The 23022-nt window shown below is 39.0% G+C and overlaps 1 protein-coding gene across 2 annotated transcripts in view; it reads left to right on the forward strand.

Annotated features, from left to right (window-relative positions):
- PIP4K2A (phosphatidylinositol-5-phosphate 4-kinase type 2 alpha) overlaps positions 1–16220 on the forward strand; it is a 111899-nt gene extending 95679 nt beyond the window's left edge. For both annotated transcript variants that reach the window (XM_051611674.1, XM_051611676.1), the window contains 4 exons: positions 7188–7301; positions 10611–10854; positions 11820–11923; positions 13884–16220. In XM_051611674.1, coding sequence (XP_051467634.1) covers positions 7188–7301; positions 10611–10854; positions 11820–11923; positions 13884–13964 — 543 coding nt within the window. In that variant the 3' untranslated portion in view covers positions 13965–16220. The remainder of the gene's footprint in view (positions 1–7187; positions 7302–10610; positions 10855–11819; positions 11924–13883) is intronic.
- Positions 16221–23022: the final 6802 nt, after the last annotated feature.

Genomic DNA, 23022 nt, shown 5'->3' on the forward strand with positions numbered 1-23022 from the left:
TAGCTGGTGTAGTAACTTATTAGCTAATTTTTAGCTAGAGGCAAGTTAAATCATCAATTTATTAATAGCACCCTGAAATTGCATTAGTAATAATAGGAGTCCAATTCATGGCAGCATTGTTTAATTACTTATTATAAAGGTATCCACTACTATTCACATCTGAAAAAACAGAAAAGTAATAAAACACAGGAAGCTTCTGGTGTTAAAATACAGGCTAAAATGTCTGGCAATGCTGTAGTTTTGAAATGGGCTTTTAAGTAATTCACATTTAATTTCAAAAGCCAGTATTAAAGTAGTCAAATGGTTTTCAGAAAATCAAGCATAGTATGTTAGCTTTTTTTAAAACCTGTAAAGGCCAGAAAACAAAAAGCAAGCCTTTCAGTCATGTTCTAATGAAGACTGCAAATTTTAGGTAAATTACTTTGAAATAACAAACTTGACTAAAATTATGATGTTCTTGAATCACTGTCCTGTCAAGCTACTCTTGTTATTCACACAGTTAATAAATAAGAGAGTCAATTATGCAGAAAGATGTAATGAACTGTGGAGTAGGAAATCAGAAAAGTCGTCTTCTGCTCTAGTTTTGTAGTATAGAGTAGGTATTAGTACTCAAACATTTTTTAATCAGTTTTTAGGAAGAAAAGCTGGCTGGAATGACATTGTTACTTTTTCTGTCCTGTTTTCAGTTTATCTTCTGTTTGACTGTCTTCAGCTGTTTAATATCCTAACATATTGATGATAAGCTCTGAAACTGTCATTTCATAATTTTATTATAATCATTACAGAGACAAGCTTCATCCCTTAGACTTCACCCTAATACACTATTCATCTCATTTGCATTAAAAGTGATATTTTTAATAATAAAGGCATCACTTTCTTGGCAACAAGTATCATAATATGCACTTACAGATGTCTTGAATTTTAAAAGAACAGTATGTTTCAACAGTTGTCAAATTCTGACAGCTGCTCCTTTATATTTTTTTAGGCTTTAGTTCTCTTAGTTCTTTTTTTTTAATTATTTTTATTTTATTTTTATTATTTTAACAGTGGGCATTTTCTATTCATTCCTTGGACAATTTTGCCCTCTTAAGAGAAACCAGGGATAATGCAGAACTCCCCTGGTGGTCTGTCTGCTCACAATTATGCTCTGCTTGGAGTACGACATCAAATTAGCAGCTAGAGCTGAGTGTACTTACAAAGAATTTATGGATCTTGCTTGTGAGTGAGCAGCTCCAAAGTAAGTTTGAAGAAGAAAAATAAAGCCTAACTGAACTGAAGCCCACCATGTTTTGTCTTCCTTGAGTGATTTCAGAGGTTATTACATGTTTTTAAATTTATTCAAAACTGGTTGCATTGCCAGGGTGGTGATATGCATTGTTTCATAAATAAGCCTAAATGCACAAAAATTACATTAAATACATTTGAACAAGGGATTTTCGATTTAAGTTCTTCTTTAGAAAGAAAATTGCCATAGTTGACAGCTGCGTTACATCTTAGTTACATTTCATGCAAAATACATAGTTCTAATAATTAGATTGGAAGATGCTACTTGATGTAACAAACCAATTCTTATCTTTACTTTTTAGATTATATATTACAACATTTAGTAATTAACTGATTTCTGAGAGGGCAATTATAACTAAAGGAAGCAAGATTTCGGTGTAGCACCATAGGAACAAGGATTGCTCTGTCTTGAATTATTTTTTTTTATTTCTGCTGTCAAGAGTTACAACTTCATTCAAGGTAGATGATCCCAAAATCTGAGCTTTTTTTTTCCCTACTATTTTGAAATGGCTAATTTCATAATACCATTTTTTTGCTTATTTTTTTAGTGATTGCATTCTGTTTCATATGCCAATCCACACAACAGACATATGAAGCATGTCTTAAATTCCTCTTTGAAATATGAATCTCAAGGTTGCATATAAAGAGATTATAATTTCTAAAACATCATATATCAATGAATTGCAAAGATGGGAATAGACATTCAGAGTTCAGATTTCTGCTTCAGTATTTGTCCTTCACATTACACCAACCCCATTATTGGTTTTCGAAACAAATCACTAGTTTGCCTTTTTCTAATTTAGCTTTTTTTGTTTAAAATAGGTTTTCCGTGTCTTAAAAGTTCTCAAAAAAATAAAAGGAGAACTTGGTCTTGCATTTTATATGTTTCATGTTCACTTTGCAGTAGGAGACATTAACCTGAGGGTAATTCTGGATGCATTTCCCTGAGCATTGAAAAGACACAGACTTGCTGTTTTGGTACTTGCTCAAATTCCTAGTCCATCTACAACATCCTGCACAATGTTTTTTATCCTAAAAAAATGCCTGTTGTACTGTCTAAAACCGTTCCACTGTTCCCTCTCAAACTCCATTTTGGGGTTAGAGCTGTATTTCCATTGCCATTTCATGGAATCATAGAATGGTTAAGGTTGGAAGGGACAACCTCCCTGCTATGAGCAAGGACACTTCCCACTAGACCAGACTTCACAAAGCCTCATCCAACCTGGCTTTGAACACCTCCAGGGAGGCGACACCCACAACCTCTCCGGGCAATGCTGTTCCAGTACCTTATGACCCTCATGCTGCAGAATTTCTTCCTTATGTCTGACCTAAATCTACCCTCTTTCAGTTAAAAACCATTACTCCTAGTCCTATCAGACCTGTGATGGTGAGTGGAGCTGCAGACCCTCATTTGGTTAGAAACCCCTGTCTAGGACAAGGCAAATTGTGCAAAGAAAGTTTGGATCCGGCTCCCATGACTACAGGAGGGAAGAAGCTGCAACCTGCAGACTTCCAAAGAAAGTTCTGGTTATTCTTCCATCTTGTAGATCTAGTGACTCCAGATTTCTGATTCAATTCAAAACAACCTGTGCCAAATCATTGCACACTATATTTGGCATAATATCCTTTTTTAAAAAATACTGCCTTTGAGATATGCTAGTGAGTCCATTCAGCCTAGAAGTTAATCTAACTTCGTTAATCTTTTTTTAGAAAAAGGTAAATATGAGCCATTCACTGTGAAAAGAAGCCCAGTGTGTGGAACTTCACTCATGGCCGATGTTTTATACCATTTTCAGAAGCTATAAACTGCAAGCAAAATTTTGCCGTGGACTCGTGGCTAGTTCCAAACAAACAATAAGACTGTTAAGCAACATTTCTCCTACAACCTAATCTTTGTCTTTGGTCAGTGAGAGAATGCTGCCAGGTTGTGAAGAAAATTAGTGTCTTTTTCCTTTTCACTTCAGGACTTACTCTGAAACTTAACTGTCCTCCAGCCGTTTCAGTGAGCTTCTCCCAAAAAGGCAGCAATAATGGTAGACATGATTCTTTTTTTTGATGATGAAGCACAAAACTCCCTTTGGAAAAAAAAATGGCTGATCTTCATTTCAACATATAGAATGCTGAATTGAGAAATCTGCAAAAACTATTTCCATGTTCATATAGAAATAAAACTTCACTTGGTCCTTACCTTTCAAGACTTTTTTTTTTAAAACCGTTTCAGTGGGCTGTTTCACCATAATTTTAGTTTTTGAATCAGTCTTGATCATTCTGTCATCTTAGTCAGAGAAAGCTTTATTGCTTTTCAGCCTCTTCAAAGGCAGTGAAATCTTCCTGCAATTAAAATTCTCCGTGACCATGGCAAACTTTGGAATGTAAACCTGAAGTGTGCAAATAACATGCTTTTTAATTAAATAAATACTTGATGTTTGTAAAATCTATAGTGACTTTCTTGCATCTTTAAGTAGGGAATTTAAAATGATGGAGATGGTTCAGAAAGAAAGTCTATTATTAATTTAGTGGAAGTAGTTAGATGTTCATCTCCTGTGCAGCTTCTAAAATATTTAGTTCTTTAATGATATTCATTATAATGAATTACTTGCTAGGAGAATCTTTTTCCAACAAGGATTTTACATCACTGGAAATATTTGAGACTTCATTAAAAATTAACCGTATCAATTATTTCATTAAAACAAAGTCTCAGTTTTTTTATTCAGATAGTGTTTTAAACTACCACAATGTGGTGGTTTTGTATTTCTTTATTTCAGCTCATAAGAAAAAAACGTACATATTAGGATTTTTCAACATGAATGTATGTATTGTGAATTTTAAATAAATGCAAGAGCCCCTCCTAGTCACACGTTTCATAGGTTTTAATTCCTAAATCCTAAAACAATTTTAAGACATGAATTTTTTTGTTACAGTACTACTATAATCACTACTAGTGCTGGCTGTCATTAGTAATATTTGGGACTGCAACAGAATCCTTGGACTATTCAGCTTTAAATAAATAGACAGAACGATATAGCCTAGCACACACCAAAAAAAAGCTTTTTCTAATAACACATAGAGGGAAGGGAATAGGCTGGAAAGCATCATACAAATAATGTGGTGAGAACAACCCCTGGCACATAGCTTTTTAGCTTCAGTTTCTTACATGGGACCAACTGCTTTTTTTTCTTTACATGCCTCAGGATTGGCTTTTAATTTCTACAGTTCTGTATTTGCCAAGTCCTCACAGCTATGAGTGTTTGGGTGGTGAAAAATTGACCTTGGGGAAAAAAAACTCAGAGAAATTATTGAGGGCTGGGAAAACCTGCACACAAGGCAGTAAAGAGTCTGGCTTTTGGGGAGAGCTCATACACTGCCCTGAATATCCTTGGGAGGACCTCTTGGGTCTTGTGATGGCGGGCAAGGAATGCAGCTGGGTCACCTTTGCTACCTCACTTTTATTAAAAATAGATTACAGAAAAGGTAAAAGTGGAGTGTGGCACCTGCACGACTGGCTTACCACCTCTAGTGTCCTCCAAAAAGATGTTGCTTGTAATGTCAGTTTATTGTTGCTGAATCTAGGACTGTCTTCAGTGGAGAAGCACACTACCCCTCCCACAGCCTGCTGGCTTGGATGCCTGATGCCAGACTCTGCAGGAAGTCTGTGGCAGAGCCTAGAGATTATGCATCTCAGCATCTTAACCACAAGCACATCCTTCCTCTTTACCCAGCCCACCAGCTTTAACAGAGTTAATGGGTTTGTTTCACTTTAAATTCTACCCAGTTTAATAAATAATTTGGATATACTCGGTGTAAAAATAATCAGAGAGTGTTTTTTGTGATTTTGGGTTAGAAATGAAGGGGCTTGGTTTCCTACATTCTTTTCATTATTGTTTCATCTTAAATGTATTTGTTCAAATCTCCTCTCCATTCTTAAGCATCCCACGCACTGGATTCCATCCTCTGGTGTTGGCAGCATCCCTGGATCTGCAGTCCCGCCTCTGCAGAGTTAGCCCTCGTCCATGGGACAGTTTGCTTGATTGTGTATGATGATCTCTACAGCTCTTAGTCTGCAATGCTTGTCTGAGGTTTTCCCTACTAATTTTCATCGTAAACCACTTACTGAGTAGGCCAGAAAGAAAATCAATGCACAGTGTGCTGTCGTATTGTAGTAAACAATTCATTGTGAGCTTCAAGAAGTGTCTTACGTTGTCATTAAGTAAAGCACTGCAGGATGGCTCCTCCATGGAAGGATTCTGGGGTGGATGAATGGTTATATCTCCATCTCAGCTGAATGGGGTTTTTTCCTTCTATTTTAAAATAGAGGGTCTCTATTAGAAGGTATTTTAATATATCAGAACACTCTAGATGCAACACAGTAATGTTTCAGAACGGGCAGACTAGGATTTTATTTCCAGCATACATAGGTGTCACGATGCAATGGATTTTAACACAGATTCATGACTATTAAGTGTTACTAATTGCTTAAGTAGTTTTGTACCGTTATTGTAACAGAAGGATCACTTTTCTGAATAAAAACAGCATAGTAGGATCTTAAGGAATTCACAAATTACAGTTCTAAAAAATAGATTTGAACACTTGGGGAACTGAGTATTTCATCCACTTCTGTGCACAGCCCAACAGTGAAAAGACCTTTTGGCCATTGTGAAGATCTGTAAGGACATTTCAGAGTCTGCTATGATGCTCACATTTGAATGCTGTGCTTTCCAATATGTACATTTTTAGAGAAAAGAACTGAAGAGATTATTTTGCTTACTGTGTTGTAGGAAGAAAATAAACTTTATGAAAAATACCATCTCCGATGAGGTTATAAGCAATGTCTGACTAGTTAAACTTCTGGAGGACATTCCAGTAGCCTGATGTTAACTGCATTTTATTCGTAGCAGAAGGACTTTCAAATTAAGAGGAAATTATTTTATTCAAAGTGCACGTTAGTTCATGATCGTTGAGGGCTGCAGCACTCAGCTGTTCTGCAACATTTTCTTTGCAAGGAATTCTGTTCTTCCCTATGATTGATTAAAGGTGAGGTCAGGCAGAAGGGCTGTTTATTGCTCTTAACTGACCATCTTTTTAAAGTGTCTGCAGAAGCTACTAGTTTGTATAGTTTGCTTGGCCAAATCCCCTTAAGCAACTGTTTCTTTGTTTGTTGCCTTGCTAGGTTTTTTAAGTAAACTTCTAGTCCCTGCCCTCTGAAAGCAAGCCTGTTTGAGGGGTATAAGTACTGAAATCAGTGGTTACTCTCTCTGAGCTGATCATTGAAAGTTTCTGGTTTTCCTTAATGCTGTTGTAAATTGCTTCATGGGAGACTTAAAAAAGAAGATAATCTACTAATGCTCCAACGTTAAGAATGTTTAATTACTTATTTAAAAGCCAGTGGTCTTCTCTTGCATTTACAACATATAAGCAGAATTGCATAATTCATGTTCACTTGATGCTTTTTAAATAATTATTTGGTGTTGGGTATTCAAAAATATTCACAGTAGCTGTGTAAAATGCAATCCAGTCTGACTTCACCCATAAGATCTGATGCAAGCACTTTGTTACAAGGTATCAGCTGTGTTTTGACTTCACTTATTGCCAGTCTCTTTGAGAAGGACACCTTGGAAGAAGCTCGATGCAAATCTGGGTTCAATGCAAATCAAGTACCGAGTCAGAGCTTTTGTGGTAGTTACATTTGCTGCACTCCCAGTAAATGTAAACCTTCTAGGCCGTTTACAGGAGGGATGAACTATGGCAGCGGCTCCATGGGTGCAGTTCTGGAGAGCAGTGTGTGATGGAGGTGCCTCTGCTTCCCCTGGGAGGTGCCACTGCTGGCGGGGAACCACACCAGGCCAGCAGCTTCACCATGCTCCTCTTTGCCATCCCACTCTCACAGGAGTTCTGGTTTGTTTTAGGCCAAAGAGCTGCCGACGTTCAAAGACAATGATTTTATTAACGATGGCCAAAAGATTCATATCGATGAGAATAACAAAAAGATGTTCCTTGAGAAACTCAGAAAGGATGTGGAGGTAAGAACGTGTCTGTTCAGTTACATGTGATTAAAATGTGTGGCAAAAAATAACCTGGGAAGTCATACCTGTAATTCATTAATGAAAGCTCTGGTTTGTAAGACTGTTTTAAGTGAAGCACAGTTTAAACTTTCAGGACTTGACCCCTGCTTTTGCTGGAGTGTTAATGGCTTGCTGCCATAGGTGGCTGCCATTCGTTGTCCCTGCCTTGATGTTGTGATGTTAAAATGATGGTACTACTAGTGCTTAAGCGCTTTACCAGCCTAGTACTTCCAAATGCCCCCAAAAGAGAGGTGAGTATTGTGAGTTGTATTTCACAGGAGGACGTACACCAGAGCTAAGGCTGGGCATGGTCTGTCGTCCATAACAGAATATGCAGCAGCCCCTGCACACAGCCATGCAGCTTGTATTTGTTTCTTGTTAGTAATCCAGTTTTAAATCATCCTTAGTATCACAACAGCACAATGCTTCAGTAATTTGAATACAGCACTTGGACTCATTATCTTAACATAGTCTTCTCATTAATTTGTAATTGGCTGAATACAGTCAATACTTGGTAGAAAAGTGTTAGTATGTGAATTCAATATGATATTTTATTATAACTGATTTAGTTCGACAAATAAAGAAAATTAATGTTGGGCTGACTAGTTCCCACAGCTTGACTTCAGTTTTCGTAATTGAAAGTATTGTCACTAAACATAAAATTTTACAGTCTCTGTACTCGGAGCCTAAAATCTGTTGGCCTTGTTGAAAGAGACCTGATAGCAAAATGTGTTTGTGACTTAATACGATTTTCAGCTATTTATATCAAAATGGCTCTTTAAATTGCCTTGTCTAGTTCTTCAGATCTGTATCTCAGTAGTTGCACAAACCAAAATACTGCAACTTTAGAATTTACCCCAAAAATTTGCATCTGAGGAAATGTAATTTCCCATCATAATAAGAATGAGAAATTCATGGTGATGGTAATTATGAAAACATAAACTTTTTGGGACATATCTGTGTTTATTTTACATTTGAAGTGTTGTGCTGGAAAGCTGCTCTACTGATGTCACAGCTCTCGAGATAAGTTTATTTGGGTTTAAGATTTGTGCTCTTCTAGCATGTACTGCTCTTCCTGACTAACACTTTTACAGTAAGTAGGTTGCAAACAAGATCTAAAGTATGCGCAATGAACCTGGAAGATACTTTATTACCCCAGAAAGTGGATTGTGTGTGATCTTCTACATCATTTACTGGATTGTAAATATAATGGCAGCCTCCAGATCATGTCTTGAGAGGCAACATTTTATGGTTCTGAAATTTATACAGTGCATTGTTAAAGATTCATGTAAACCACAAGTGTGAATTGATCTGACATCTGATTTTAACAGTGGCAAGTTGTTCTTTAACCTTGTTTTTCTTTTAGTGATTCTTTTGCCCTTGTTACATAGCTGATGGTATGTAGTTTGTACCTGATGTGTAAACACTGATTTCACTACAATGAAAAGCAGAGCACAGCACTTGCAATATCATTATTTTATCACACAATATTAATAGTTAACTGTATTATGGAGTAGTATTCTTAACTGTGTCCATTCTTGTTTGTAATTTTTGTTGCAGTATTTCTGTCATAGTCTTGTCCCCTTTGTGTGTTCAGAGAAGTACCTGTTTCTGCTGTTTTGATGTCCACTTGTCTATTTTCCTGCTTCCTCATTCCATTAAAAATGTAATGAGAAAAAAAGAACATAAAGATATTTTTCCCATTTTAACTCATTATTTTTCCTTTGTGCTAATCTCCCTAAGTCTTTCTTGCTGTCAGCAGCAGCACACTTTTCCCAAGAGCCATTCTCTTCTAATCTGCAGTTCACTCGTTTTCCCAGGAGTCTGTTCTCTTTCGTGCCTTTTTGTATGATTGTTGGTAGATTTTTCTCCTGTCTCTCTCTGTATTTATCAAGTATTTAGTGATATGCCTGAAGTTATTCCACTCCATCACCTTTGGCCAGTCTCATTTCTTCTTGTATATCATTGTAAATCATCTCTTCTAGTCTTCTGAAGGGTCTTTAGGTTTATTATATTGAAATGGTTAGAAACCAATTTCTTTCTTCCTAAAACCTCTTTTCAATCTGACAGTGTTTCTTCTAGCACTCGAATTTAGTCACTTTGTTATCTCTTGATTCCTCTCTTTTCACAGAATCAGGATTTTGACAAACTAATCTCTTTCATCCCTATCGCTATTCCAAAGTTTGGCTTAAACCCTTCTCTGGTCTGCTCTAACTTCCTTTTTATAGCAGTTTGTAATTTCTGAAAACTGAAACAACTTGTATTTTCAACCTCTTTCTATGCAGATCATAAGCAGTGGTTCCACAAGTTCAAAATCACCGTATTGCTTTCAGCCTGCAGCACAGCTCTGCCCTGCCTATGCCACACCTCTTGAACAATTTATCCCATCTCCTTGATTTTATACCTTCCTTATTTCCATCCTCCTGTTAGCTTTCTGCTTCATCCTGTTCCCCTTAAGTGAAATAACACTTCATCTATACATCAAGTGCATTCATTTTTCAATCTTCTTCAAATTCCCATGCTCACTCTTCATTCCAAGTCAACCTTTCATTCACATTCAGTATTTGCTTGCATAATTTAAATCATGAGCATGACACTGTTTAGAGAATAAAGCATCATGTCACATCTTCACAATGGCAGAGCATTGGAACGGGCTGCCCAGAGAGGTTGTGGAGTCTCCTTCTTTGGAGACTTTCAAGACCCATCTGGACACATTCCTGTGTGATCTTCCCTAGGTGTTCCTGCTGCAGCATGGGGCTTGGACTTGATGATCTTCAGAGGCCCCTTCCAACCATTATGATTCTAGGAAAACTTGACTACTTCCCACAGCAAGCACATTTAAAGAGTTTTTCACAATTCTCTTGCAAGGCTGCAGGGGAGCGAGGGGCGGCTCTCGCCACACGCTGGCAGCGCGGGCCGGTCTGGGCAGCGTGCGGGGCTGGCTCGGCCCTCATCCAAACACGAGACAGGAGGGACACTCATTGGCTTGCACAGGCACCAGGCTTCACTGCAGGAAAAATGATTTTTCCCTGAGGATTTGGGGAGAGTGGGCTACAGCTTTTTTACAATAGAAGTTGCAAGTGACCTGTGTGCTGTTACTACATGTGAATAAATTCAGTATCTCCCTGCTAGCTTTATCACTTAATCGTCCCTTTTCCTCTCTCTTAGAAGTGCCTGTTTTTCTCAACTGATGACATCTTCTCCAGCTTGTAAGTGGAGCTTACATTTTTCAGTGATACTGATAAATTGCTTATTATCCCTTTCTAGTTCCTTGCTCAGTTAAAACTCATGGACTACAGCTTGCTGGTTGGAATTCATGATGTTGAGAGAGCTGAACAGGAAGAAGTAGAGTGTGAAGAGAATGATGGAGAAGAGGAAGGTGAAAGTGATGGGACCCACCCCATTGGAACCCCTCCAGACAGTCCAGGAAACACGCTGAACAGTTCACTGCCCTTGGCTCCAGGGGAATTTGATCCATCTATTGATGTTTATGGAATAAAATGCCATGAAAGTAAGTAATAATAAATGTGTTACGATGTTTTGATTCTTACAGCAGAATCCTAAGGTCTTCTCAATCATGTAAAGGCAAAGTTAAACTGCAAAATATAAATCTGTTCTGCAGAAGAGGAAATGAGTTGCTCTTTGGTGCAGCAGGAAACAGAAGATACCTATAATGCTCAGCATTCTTATGAACATATTCCTTCAATATTGTGATGTGTGGGGATGCAGTCAAATAATTCACCTACTACACAATCAAATCATCTACTGGCTTAACTATTCAGATACAGCAGTTCTCAGTTAATTAGTGGTTTTCTTCATCCTGTTCAGGAAATCTAGAATCTATAATTGTTCTTTTCTTGGCAGATAAGATAACACTATTAAAAACAGTCTAGAAAGAATGAGAAAAGCAGCATTCCAACTTATATTTCACTTTTCTGGTTGCTTTTTGAAAATTTGTGCACTCATACCCAATTTCTGTGTATGTCCAACCAATGAAGTAATTATAAGGAGAGTGTAAGAAGCCTGAATCTAGGAAGCCTGAAACTAGGTTCAATGTTAGTGTCCAAAACTAAGTATACACCAGTTACCTGTGGCTGTTCAAGACAGAAAAATTACATATTTATTTTTTTCATAAGCATTTACATGTATGAATAAGTGTTTTTACTGCTAAAAAAATATTATCTCGTTTGTTGACACAGAAGCATTGCCTTTCATGTAAAACTTTACTGCTTTTCTACAAAGGAACATGAAATCCACAGTGCCCAAATGTGAAGGATTTTGTATTATATATGAGTGCAGTGAAATGCTCAGTTAAGAACAGCTTGAGCCTGTGGTCTTCATAGATCTTGATTCATACTGACATTAACTTGTCTGAGCTCCTGATTGAGACTGGTGAAGTTTTCTTTGTTAGAAGGGGGACTCACAATCAAGATGTCTCCAAAGTCATTCTTACTGCCATGTCTTTGCCATTTGCAGATGCCCCTAGGAAGGAAGTATACTTTATGGCCATTATTGACATTCTTACTCATTATGATGCAAAAAAGAAAGCTGCTCATGCTGCAAAAACAGTAAAGCATGGGGTAAGTATCTGGGTTGGGTCTTTGTCCTCTGGTTCCATTTATACTGCTGCATTTTTGTAGGTCAGTGGACTGATACAGCACAGTTCAGGAAATCCAGGGAAAGGAGAAATAGATCAGATTTTTTTCAGGTTTTATTCTAGTTTAAGATGTAATAAAAAAGTACAGAGTAACTGCTACATATTAAATACTGAGAGTGGAACTCCCTTTTTAGCTGTACACATAGTTTTCTTACTCATGAAGAACTCTAGTGAGATGTCTCTTTAGGACTTTGTCCTAAGCTTCTGAGATGCACATTTTTCTTGCAAACAAAGCTGTTCACCAGACACCTGTATGAGTACCCAGCTCTGTTGAAGCTGTTGTGAGTGTTATTTGAGATGCAGGGCCCTAGTGATAGTTTCATTATTTGGTACAGCCTGTTGAAAGTTAACTCTTCAGCATATACTTAAGAATTAGCATTAATTTAATGGGTACAAATTACTCCTGGGGAGATTCCAATTGGACAGAAGAGGAAAATTTTCACAATGAGAACAATTAGCCATTGGAATAGTCTCCCTAGGGACATGGTAATTAAGATTCATCTGGACAGAGTGCTGGGCCATTTTTATTTAGACTGTGCTTTTACCAAGAAAGGTTGGACCAGATGATCCTTGAGGTCCCTTCCAACCAGGTATTCTATGATTCTGTGATATACTGCGGCTCACTTTACAAACCTTCTTTTTTTAAAAAAGTGTTATTTGCAAAAATGAAACATAAAATGTACATATTAAATACATGGAGACCACAAAAGGAAAGCTTATTTTTGACTGCCATTCATTTCTTTATTTTGACTGAAATTGCTGCTTAGTAGCAGACACCAAAAAACCATGGTGAAGCAGCCCGGTCTTCCAGAATTGCAATGTCTATCCACCATTATCACTTCTGTGGTGATTTAATGTTGAAATTTTATAAACTTTTTTAAAAGAGTATAATCATTCATGAGTCTAAAATCCCTCCCCTAAGTATCTAGAGGTTCAGAGCATTGTGGGATATTTTAAGGAAAGGGTTTAGGGCTTTTTAGTTAGAGTGTGATACAGAATGCTCAGCAATAAGCCCTGCATAGGCCTGTAGAAGGTAGGTTTGTCTCAAACAATGCTGTCATTACTCTCTCTGCTCTCTGAGCAGCTGAAAGTTGATGCAGACCATATGCAGCCATTGTTTGGCAATTATTAATGAACTTTAAATGTAGCAGACTTTAAAAACTCACACTTATGGTTTAAATACAGGATAGAAGCATATTGTAAATAACAACTGTGATTATTGAAGCTCACTGTGATTAGAACTTATTACAGAACATTACTTCCATAAAATTACTTTGTTTATTTTGCTGTCTGCATCCTGAGCCACCTGACACTACAGTCCGATCATTAATTACATACATGCAGTTTTCCCCTTTTGTAAAATGGGAAAAAAAAATAAATACAAATGTTGCCTAAAACTCTGAAAACCTTTGATAAAAATATGAATGGAATCATGGCTTCATTGAAACAGCAATTGTACAGCTTATTCAGTGAGTCCAGATTTAAATGCATATCTTCTCTATTTGAAAGCACTGCTGCTCAGCAGGCCAGACTCTGTTGCTGTATCAGTGGGTAGCATGGCTAAGTATGCAGCAGAACTTATACAGAACAGTGAAGTACAATGAAAGTAAAGGGACGTAAGGAAAGTAAAGAGAATATGGTTCAGAAATGGAAGAGGGATGTCCTGCAGTTTCAGTGGTGAGTGCCCAGTGTGGCTGTACTCACATGAAGCCTAAAAAGGCATCAGTAAGATGCTGCTTGAGGGCCATTATAATTTGTGTTTTTAGTATCTGGTTCTGAGACTGCAAATGAAATTCACTGAAGTAAGTAGGACTCTCGATGCCAAATCATCAAATAAAAGTGGTTCTTCCTTCTTTCCTCTCCCCTCCCAATTCTCTGTGCAGGCTGGTGCAGAAATTTCAACTGTTAATCCTGAACAGTATTCAAAGCGCTTCTTGGACTTTATTGCCAACATCTTGACGTAACCCACCATGTTACATAGGACAGACACGAGACCTGGGGACAGCAGCAGTGGCTACAAGTGTAGGGAAAAAAAGGAACTCAGAGAAGCACTCTCATCTTGCAGAAAGCAGCCCCTTTGTTTACATCTGCTGGCAAAGATGACTGAAGTGGGGTGGAGTACTTGCTTTAACAGCTGCCTGATATTCCCAGCATAGTTCTAGCTATTTCTGACTCTTCTGTGTGTGCAAAAAAAAAAAAAAAAAAAAAATTAAAATAAATTAAATAAATAGAACAGCTTACTCAGAGTGCACTGTAACAGTAATGCTCTGATGCTACCGGCTGAAACGAAATAAATGAGCAAAGAGGTATGGGATGGGGGTGGGAAAGAGTAAATGCATGTTAAATCTACAATATCAAATTGTAAACTGTGGATCAGTTTATTTTTTGAATGAAAAAGATACATGACAGTATTCTCATGATGATGATGATGATAAAAACCTTACTGCGAATGTTACACTTACACCCTGCACACTGGCACTCCTTAAAGAAACAGCTGCAACAACCCTTGGTGCCAGAGGCTTTTTCCATTCGGTTCCTAGCAGTTGTTTTGTTTTTTTTCCTTCCTCTCTCTCCCATTTTTGTCTTCTTTTCAGCACATTGCATCAGGAAGCTGAGCTCTCAGACACCTGAGAGATGGCTTCTCTTATCTTATGAAGAGCTAACTTAGTTCATACTATGTGTACATCTTTGCTACAGTAAATTTACATTAAGGGAAAACTTTGTTTATTTCACTTTGTTACCTGAAGTTTTCATTTGTTTTGTATTCTTGCAATATAGGAACTAATAATGTTACAAGTGGAAAAAAAGGTTGTCTGAAGAAGCGCATAGTTTTGGGCAATAGTAGCTCCATCTTTCACCCATTGTGAAAGATGTGCACACTGATAGAAATTCCATTTGCTTGGATTTTACTGGGAATCTGAAGTTTAAATGCTTATCTTGTACTGTTGAAACAGCGGTATTTTATTATAGATTATCCCTCAAAAAATGAACCCTGAATTTTACTGTTTACATTATTAGGAAAGCAGGGATATTTCTGAATTTCAGAGCCATGTACAATATATGACTTTTGAGTTTACATGTAAAGTTATTTTGCAGTACAAATGAAGTAATGTTTGTCATCTTCCAAGGTGTAATGTGCAGTAGTGTACTAAAGTGAATGTCTCGCTCACCTCCGTGATGGACTCTTTTACAATAAAATGAAAAAGGGTATTTCAGAGGGATTTTTCCCAAGGTCGTCTTTTAGCATCAAAATGACCTGTCCTACCATTTACTGAAGTTTGATTGTATAGTGCATTGCCTAAAACTGTGCTGATCATGTTTAACTTGTTTAAAATTTTTAAACAACAGCATTGTATTTCTTCTCTTCTTGTATTTTCTCCCTGAAAAGACTCCATGCTTGAAAGAGACAAATTTACATATGCTTAGAAGTTTATCTACTTATACACTGTGCTAAAGCTGTGCCTTTAAAATTTCTTTATTGAAATTGTTAGGTTTTTTAGGCAAGGTAAGAGAAGTCAAACCCTCCCCATGGTGGTTTGTCACTCGGGTCAGGAGTGCCAGCATGCCTTCTCCATAACTAATGCCAGCGCTGTCGAGCTGCAGCTGCACGTAACGTACCTAGTGGTTGACTTCAGAGGAGCCTCTACCATAGCAACCCCTCACACTCTCTCAGTGGCCAAAGGCAATACTATCCCTGTTGCTGTGTACTAATTTGTTTTCTCCTTTTTCCGACCCTTCCTACAGGATTTTTTGTTATGTTTGACTTAGTGATGTCGGCAGCACTGTAATGTATGTGTATACTTTTGTATTGTATGTATTTAAATAAGTTGGTACTGTGGCTTGATTTTTTTTTTTTTTGTCCTCTCCCCATATGCCCCAGTTTTCTACATTCTCACCCAGGTTTCACTTTCTGAAGCATGTTGTGGCTTCTTAAAGTATGAGGCCACAGGGAGACCCTGAAGTAAAAATGAGGTACACATATTTGGAGTACATCTTTAATTGCGGCAAACAAATGTACATTTTTAGACAATTTTAGACATTTACAGCAAAGCATTCTTTTTGTCTGTGTAGCATTTTTGTCACTCACTCTTGTTGATGAACTGTTTATTTGGACAGGGCAAGGAAGACTCATTATTGTATATGTTAGTGCTTAGATTACACTCCAAACATGAGCAAGGCTTTATAAAATAAAGCACTTTGATGACTCACTAGGTAAATAATTTGTTCTTGTGTTTCAACGATGTTTTTTATCACTTACAGGTGAATTTTGGGTGTTAAAATGAACACATAGCCTGTATCTCAAAGGAAAAAATAAGAAGAAACTTTAAAACTTTTTAATTAGGTTTTTCCCTGCTTCTTCCATACTTTAAGTGGCTTGAAATATTTAGCCTTTGGGGTTTGGGCTGTGCTCTGTGAGCAAATACGTAACGGTATTTGGACAATTGTATGCACTAAATCCTCCTATTACTACAAAAACAGGAAGATCGTTCACTATAGTTAATTGATGAAAGGACTGGCAGAACTTTGCTAACGTGTGTAAGATCTTATGCTAAAATAGTTACTTTAAAAGTACTTGGGAATAAGCCCAAATAATTCATGGGGAGGAAGGAGGACTTTCTGTTTTAGAATTTCAAGGTTTGATTGTCAGGACTTTCAGCACATGGTCCAGCCTGTGCTGCACATTGTGGGCAAATGGCAGAAAAGGGTCTTTTTGTCTTTTTATCTGACTTTAATTCTCATAATAGATGTGCTACTTTTCTGTTCCTCTCAGTTTGTTTCACAGATGTAGGAAGACAATATTTTCAGCAATATTTTTACCTGTCAAATACACATGTCAGAATTAATGTTAAAGTAGACATTCCCCACAGGGAAGATGGTTGAAGAGCTATCCTGTTAAAAGTAGGTGACATGATAGGGAGGGGAGAGATTCAGCTTTTTTATTACTCGCTTAATGATGTCTCTAGTATTAACGTCAGCCTTCACTTCACACAGCTGCTCCAGCTGCTTAGGGTTTAGTATCAACATGGTACTCAAGAAGTGCTACTCAAGTTAGGTGGCCCCATTAGCCGTGTTGGACAGCAAGCTCCCCAGCTCATTCTCTGTGCACATCCCTTCAACCATCTACCATGCCATCTGAACAGGCTGTTGAACTCTCATGCTGGTTTTATAATACAGATGCACCTGGATTGTTGGTAGGTGATGTCTCAGTGCCACCTCCTTCACAACATAAAATGAAAGCTTCCAATATACAAAACCAGCACAGTGTGCCAGATCTAAAAACCTGCTCCAGTTCTCCTGCTACAACAAACTATTCAACAGCTAAAGTGTTACTTAGGCTTTCCTCTCTTTTTTCCGGAGACTTCTGGACATACCCAGGTTTAACATTCCAGTAAGTATAACACATTCATTTGTTAAGCCACCCCTGTATTTTGAAGTGGTTTGGTGGAATTGCTCCTACAGTCCCCTGCAGCACTGTTCTCAAGCTGGCACTCTGAGTTGCCTTCATACAGCTACATAACATTTACAAGGCCGTCCTGCTACCTGTGGACATCCTACTCACCCCAGGCTCTCAGCACAGGGGCATCCCCAAGCATCTAGCTGGTGATGTTTCCCTCGTGCCTCTTTGGCACCCACAAGGGTGATTGCTATTTCTCTGGAGTTTTCTACAGGGCAGGCTGTGTCTGGCAGGCATTGCCGACTTCAGCAGGCAGCTGAAGGATCTTGAGTGTTGTAGAAGTGTGTACCTGACAATGCATAGCAAAAGAATATCTTTTCTGAGAAGATGTTTGCTCTCCCTCTTGCCTGAAGAAAACCTGAAGGCAGTGATGAAGCTCAAGGTAGGAGATCCAACTGGCTTGTTAATGCAAAGGACTGCGGCAAAAAAATTGTTTAAATTAAAAATTCTCAGAAACAGTGTTTTTCTATGTCAACTACATAACCCAACTGGGTAATCTGGATTTCCAGCTCTCTCCCTTGTGCTTACCTCTTCTTTTCCAATTTAATACTAGTTAGTAAATGCTTGCATCAAGTGGGATCATTGCATTCTGACAGTCTCATACCTCACCTTTATCCAGTGTCTGCTTTATATGTCCTGTCCACTTGGTTTCTTTGAAACTGTCATATATTTAATGGGGGAAAAAAGTAGAGAGCAGTTAACTTAAAGGATAAAACTGTTCCATCTCTTCCTTTCTATCCTGATTTCTCTATGGCAGGTGTTGTTTCTGGGAATCAGCATATTCATTACCACTCAATGTGGTAGTAAAGGGCAGAGGCTGCATAGAGAGAGCAGTGTGTTGTCCTTAATCTAATCTGGACAAGGATGTTGGTTTCCTCCTGCATAAAACTGACCAGAGATCTACTTTCATGTTACAACAAGGAAATGTACATAAACAAGTGGTTGAGGAGGAGTTTGAAAGCAGCATCTTCAAGTGGCAAAGGCGATTTGTGTGAGATGAAAAAACACTAATAATAGCCTTATTAAAACTGTTAGAGAACAAGGCTGGAAAGGACTTGAAGAGATTGTTAGTCTGTCCCAGAGCAGTTAGACTGTAGGTAAACACTGGCAAAAATTGGGTTAATCTTTTCCAGGAAGGGTAGTTACATGACTGCCCTGTGCTATCCCTTCCCATGCCTCACTAGCTATATCATTAGAAAGGAGGGTTGGGGAAGGGGTGTTTAATACCTTTCCTGAATCTACATTACAACAATTTAAGCCCATTAATATTTGTTCTATCTACAGTGGACCCTGAGAACAGTTTATTCTCTTCCTCTTTCAGTTTCTCTTAATGTGATCCTGCCCCTGTGTACTGAGCAGTGTAAATATTAGCTTTTGCACATATTAAATTGAATATTCCCTTATTTAACAAAATAATCAAAGAGGTTTATGCCAGCCAGAATTACCTATTCCATTTTTGTAATGACTAATTTTAAGAAAAATCATCTGCTAAAACAGTACTTCTTACTCATCACTCACATTTCATAAATGGATTTACAGATTACTGTTTTGAGCATTTCCTAGTCATCCATTTACCAGCTAATCAGAAAAAAAAATTCTAAAAACTGCTGTTTGAACAGAATGCAGTTTCAAAGTGAGCGTGCAGCTACTGCTTAGCTGTAATTGTTGCTGTAACTGCAAGAAAACACTGACTGCTTTTCTGTTTTCCCAAAGTAAACAATATCATGATCTTAGCTTTCCTAAAGATATTGCCTTTCCACAGCTTCCAGTCTCAGTCACTGATACAACTTAAAATAATGATTTGGTCATAAGTATTAAGATACAAAAAATACTTCTTCACAAGCTGGCATAAATTCGTTCTTACCTGATTCATTCACAGGGAGTAATTAGATTAGAGATGTGTATCCTATTGGAATAAATGGTGTTTGTGAGAACCTAGTGTCTTCAAGAGGTTTGGCACTTGCGTGCAAGCCTGGAAGGTAATATAACTCCTTACATATCTCCATTTTTGCTATTTCACCTTGCCTCTGCATAGAAGCCCAAGGCCAGAGCACTCTACTTTCTTCTCTCATTTTATGTACTTTTTAGTGGGTGCATAAAAATATTTTGTTACAAGAATATCTCAGTCATGCTAATGTCTACAGTGTGTTTGGCATGCCAGGGTGGATACAGGGCTTCCTGGGCTGACAACAGTGCTGGTTTGCCTTCCACCATCTGAGGATAACAGGGTCCTGTTTGATTTTGGTGAGAGAGAGTCCCATGTTCCCAAGATGTGCCTGCTTATCCCAGCAGCTTGGATTCAAGTGATGCACAAGAACCCCTTCTACCTAAGTAGGTCTGTTTAATTAGTGCCTACTTTAACCAGGCACATAGTGCTAAACTGAACTTTACACTCTGGGTCAGGGCCCTATCTTCTTTCACACCAAAATATTTTCTGCCTTGAAGGCAGAATACTCTTCAAGTATTTCCACTAAGTTCCACAGTCAGTCTTAAATAGAAGCTTATTTGTGCATCAGCTGCACCAAAGACTTTGTAACTGAGGTGAGAGGCTCTTAAAATATCAAATTGTACTGTGCAGTTATGATCATCACTTTATAGGGCACAAGAGAAAGAACCTGCCTTTAGTTAAACATGATGATGAGAATGCAAGCAGTTAATACTGCTCTGCTGCTTCAGTCCTAGCAAAGCTCTGTGTGGAAGGAAAAATGAGTGGTTGAGCTGGTTGTAGAGTGCTCTAGAGCAGAAGTTTCCAAGTTGTGTTTCACATGCTGCAAGCAGTAGCAGCTCTGCACTGGGCTGCTTGTTCACCCCAGGGTGCGGGAGAGTGGGATGGCACTGGGTCTGTTGGGAGAGGAAAAATTTAATTTACATTTGTATGTAGCCTTGAAACTGGAGCCAGTTGTTCAATGGTGCCTTTGGAGGCCTCAGTTTGGAGGGAGAAACACCTGTTTTCTGTACAACCTACTGCTATTTGAGGAATTGTGGTGTTTGAAATTGCATCCTGAATTTATGTCCTTAAAAAACACTGTATTGCTCCCTGGGCCACTTCCCCTGTTGGGCAGTAGCCTGACGACACACGCAGCTCCCTGCTTACCCTCTGAGTGTTTGCTCTGAGGCAACCAAAGTGTGTGTCACGGCTGAGAAGGCTCCTGGAGCTGCTGCCACATGCAGCTCCCAGTGTGTCAGCAAGTGGAAGAAAATAGATGGTCTTCCCCTGTTATTTAAATGTTTTCTAACCATTTTCTCATGCACTATGTAGCCTGCTGATTTCCAACAGCAGTCTCCTCATCAGACAGGCTCTCCACAACCACACTTGAGGAAAATGCACATATGTGGCTTACTGTCTGCATTTGTATCTCTCTGTTCCTGCCCCCTTCATCAACAGGTAGACATATAACTGTCTTGTTGCCACCAAATTGCAGGAGAAAGTGGACAAAGCTACCCAGTTTCATCCTCCATTGACTCAATTTATGAAGAGGAGGAGAAAAAATAAAGACATAAGGGAAGATTGAGTGGGGGACAGACACATGGACACCTCCTGCTCCACCCAAAACCTGGCAGCTGTGGCCAAATGCAGGGCAGGCAGGAGACTGCTCCAACACTGTCACACAACTACCTGCCTACACAAGCCCTCCACAAACGATGGCATCTGGCAGACATGTATTAAGCCACTGAGCAGTGACCGAGCACTGTGCTCCAAGTGCTCACCTTTCCAGGAGGATCAATGTTCAGCACCAAGATTCCTTGAGAGAGGACTTAATCAAGGAGGTCTAATCTGATAAGAGAAGTGATTAGTTTACTTCTAGGAAGAAAAAGAAATTCACACCACAGATGCAGTAAAAAGGGTATAGGGTAAGGGGAGGGCATAAACCCAAAAACCTTTTCTGAAGCAGCAAGGAAGAGACAGAACTGAGGGTAGTAGAGGAATTAAAGCTGAGAATGAGAAACAAAATACAGAGAAGCTACTGAGAACATTACCAGATCCCCGAGTAAGGAGTGTCTGCTGCCTATTCCTGGCATTAACTGCAGCTGCTCTGGGGTCAGGGAGGACAGACCCATGTGGATTTCCCTTAAGGAGCAGAGAAAAATCTCAGACCATAAAGATTATGATGCAGAAGGAAAGGCATAAAATAGTATACTGACAACACCATTAAAGCATTTTGTAATAGTCCCCTCCTCACCTGAAATAATGTGAAAGATGCTAGAATCATAGAATCCTAGGGGTTGGAAGGGACCTCGAAAGATCATCTAGTCCAACCCCCCCGCCAGAGCAGGGTCACCTAGAGTACATCACACAGGAACATGTCCAGGCGGGTTTTGAATGTCTCCAGTGAAGGAGACTCCACAACCTCTCTGGGCAGCCTGTTCCAGTGCTCTGTCACTCTCACAGTAAAAAATTTTTTTCTGATATTCACCTTAAACCTCCTATGCTCCAATTTGTATCCATTACTCCTTGTCCTATCACTGGTCATCACTGAAAAAAGCTTAACTCCACCTTCTTGACACTCACCCTTTACGTATTTGTAAACATTGATGAGGTCACCCCTCAGTCTCCTTATCTCCAAACTAAAGAGACCCAGCTCCCTCAGCCTTTCCTCATAAGGGAGATGTTCCACTCCCTTAATCATCTTTGTGGCTCTGCGCTGGACTCTTTCAAGCACTTCCCTGTCCTTCTTGAACTGAGGGGCCCAGAACTGGACACAATACTCCAGATGCGGCCTCACCAATGCAGAATAGAGGGGGAGGAGAACCTCTCTTGACCTACTAACCACACCCTTTCTAATACACCCCAGGATGCCATTGGCCTTCTTGGCCACAAGGGCACATTGCTGGCTCATGGTCATCCTCCTGTCTACCAGGACCCCCAGATCCCTTTCACCCACACTGCTTTCCAGCAGGTCAGCCCCCAACCTGTACTGGTGCATGACATTTTTCTTCCCCAAATGCAAAACTCTACACTTGCCCTTGTTAAATTTCATCAGGTTTCTCCCCGCCCAACTCTCCAGCCTGTCTAAGTCTCTCTGAATGGCAGCACAGCCTTCTGGTGTGTCAGCCACTCCTCCCAGCTTGGTGTCATCAGCAAACTAGCTGAGGGTACATTCTGTACCCTCATCCAGGTCGTTGATGAAGATATTGAACAACACCGGTCCCAGTACCGACCCCTGAGGGACTCCACTAGTCACAGGCCTCCAACTAGATTCTGCCCCATTGACTACAACTCTCTGACTTCTTCCTTTCAACCAGTTCTTGATGCTATGGTGTAAGATTAGAAGTACAGCAAAGCAGAGAGGAGAACTGACCAGGCTAGAGAGCAGAATAATACCACCCCACAAGAAAAAAATCCCAACATCTTTAAAAGTAATGCAACAAAAACTTCAGGGATATACCCATGCAAAACATAATTAAACTGCTGGGCTTATTTCATATGGTAGTAGGTTAATACAGAAAAGATTCTGAGTAGGAGGATGGCCATGTGGAACATTTTCATCATCAAAATAAGCTGTTTGTGACTCAAACCAGCCTGTGGAAAAACTGTTTATTTGGACAGGGTTTCCTTCCGGCAGATG

The sequence above is a fragment of the Apus apus genome, chromosome 2, assembly GCF_020740795.1.
Source record: "Apus apus isolate bApuApu2 chromosome 2, bApuApu2.pri.cur, whole genome shotgun sequence".
Classification (NCBI taxonomy): domain Eukaryota; kingdom Metazoa; phylum Chordata; class Aves; order Apodiformes; family Apodidae; genus Apus; species Apus apus.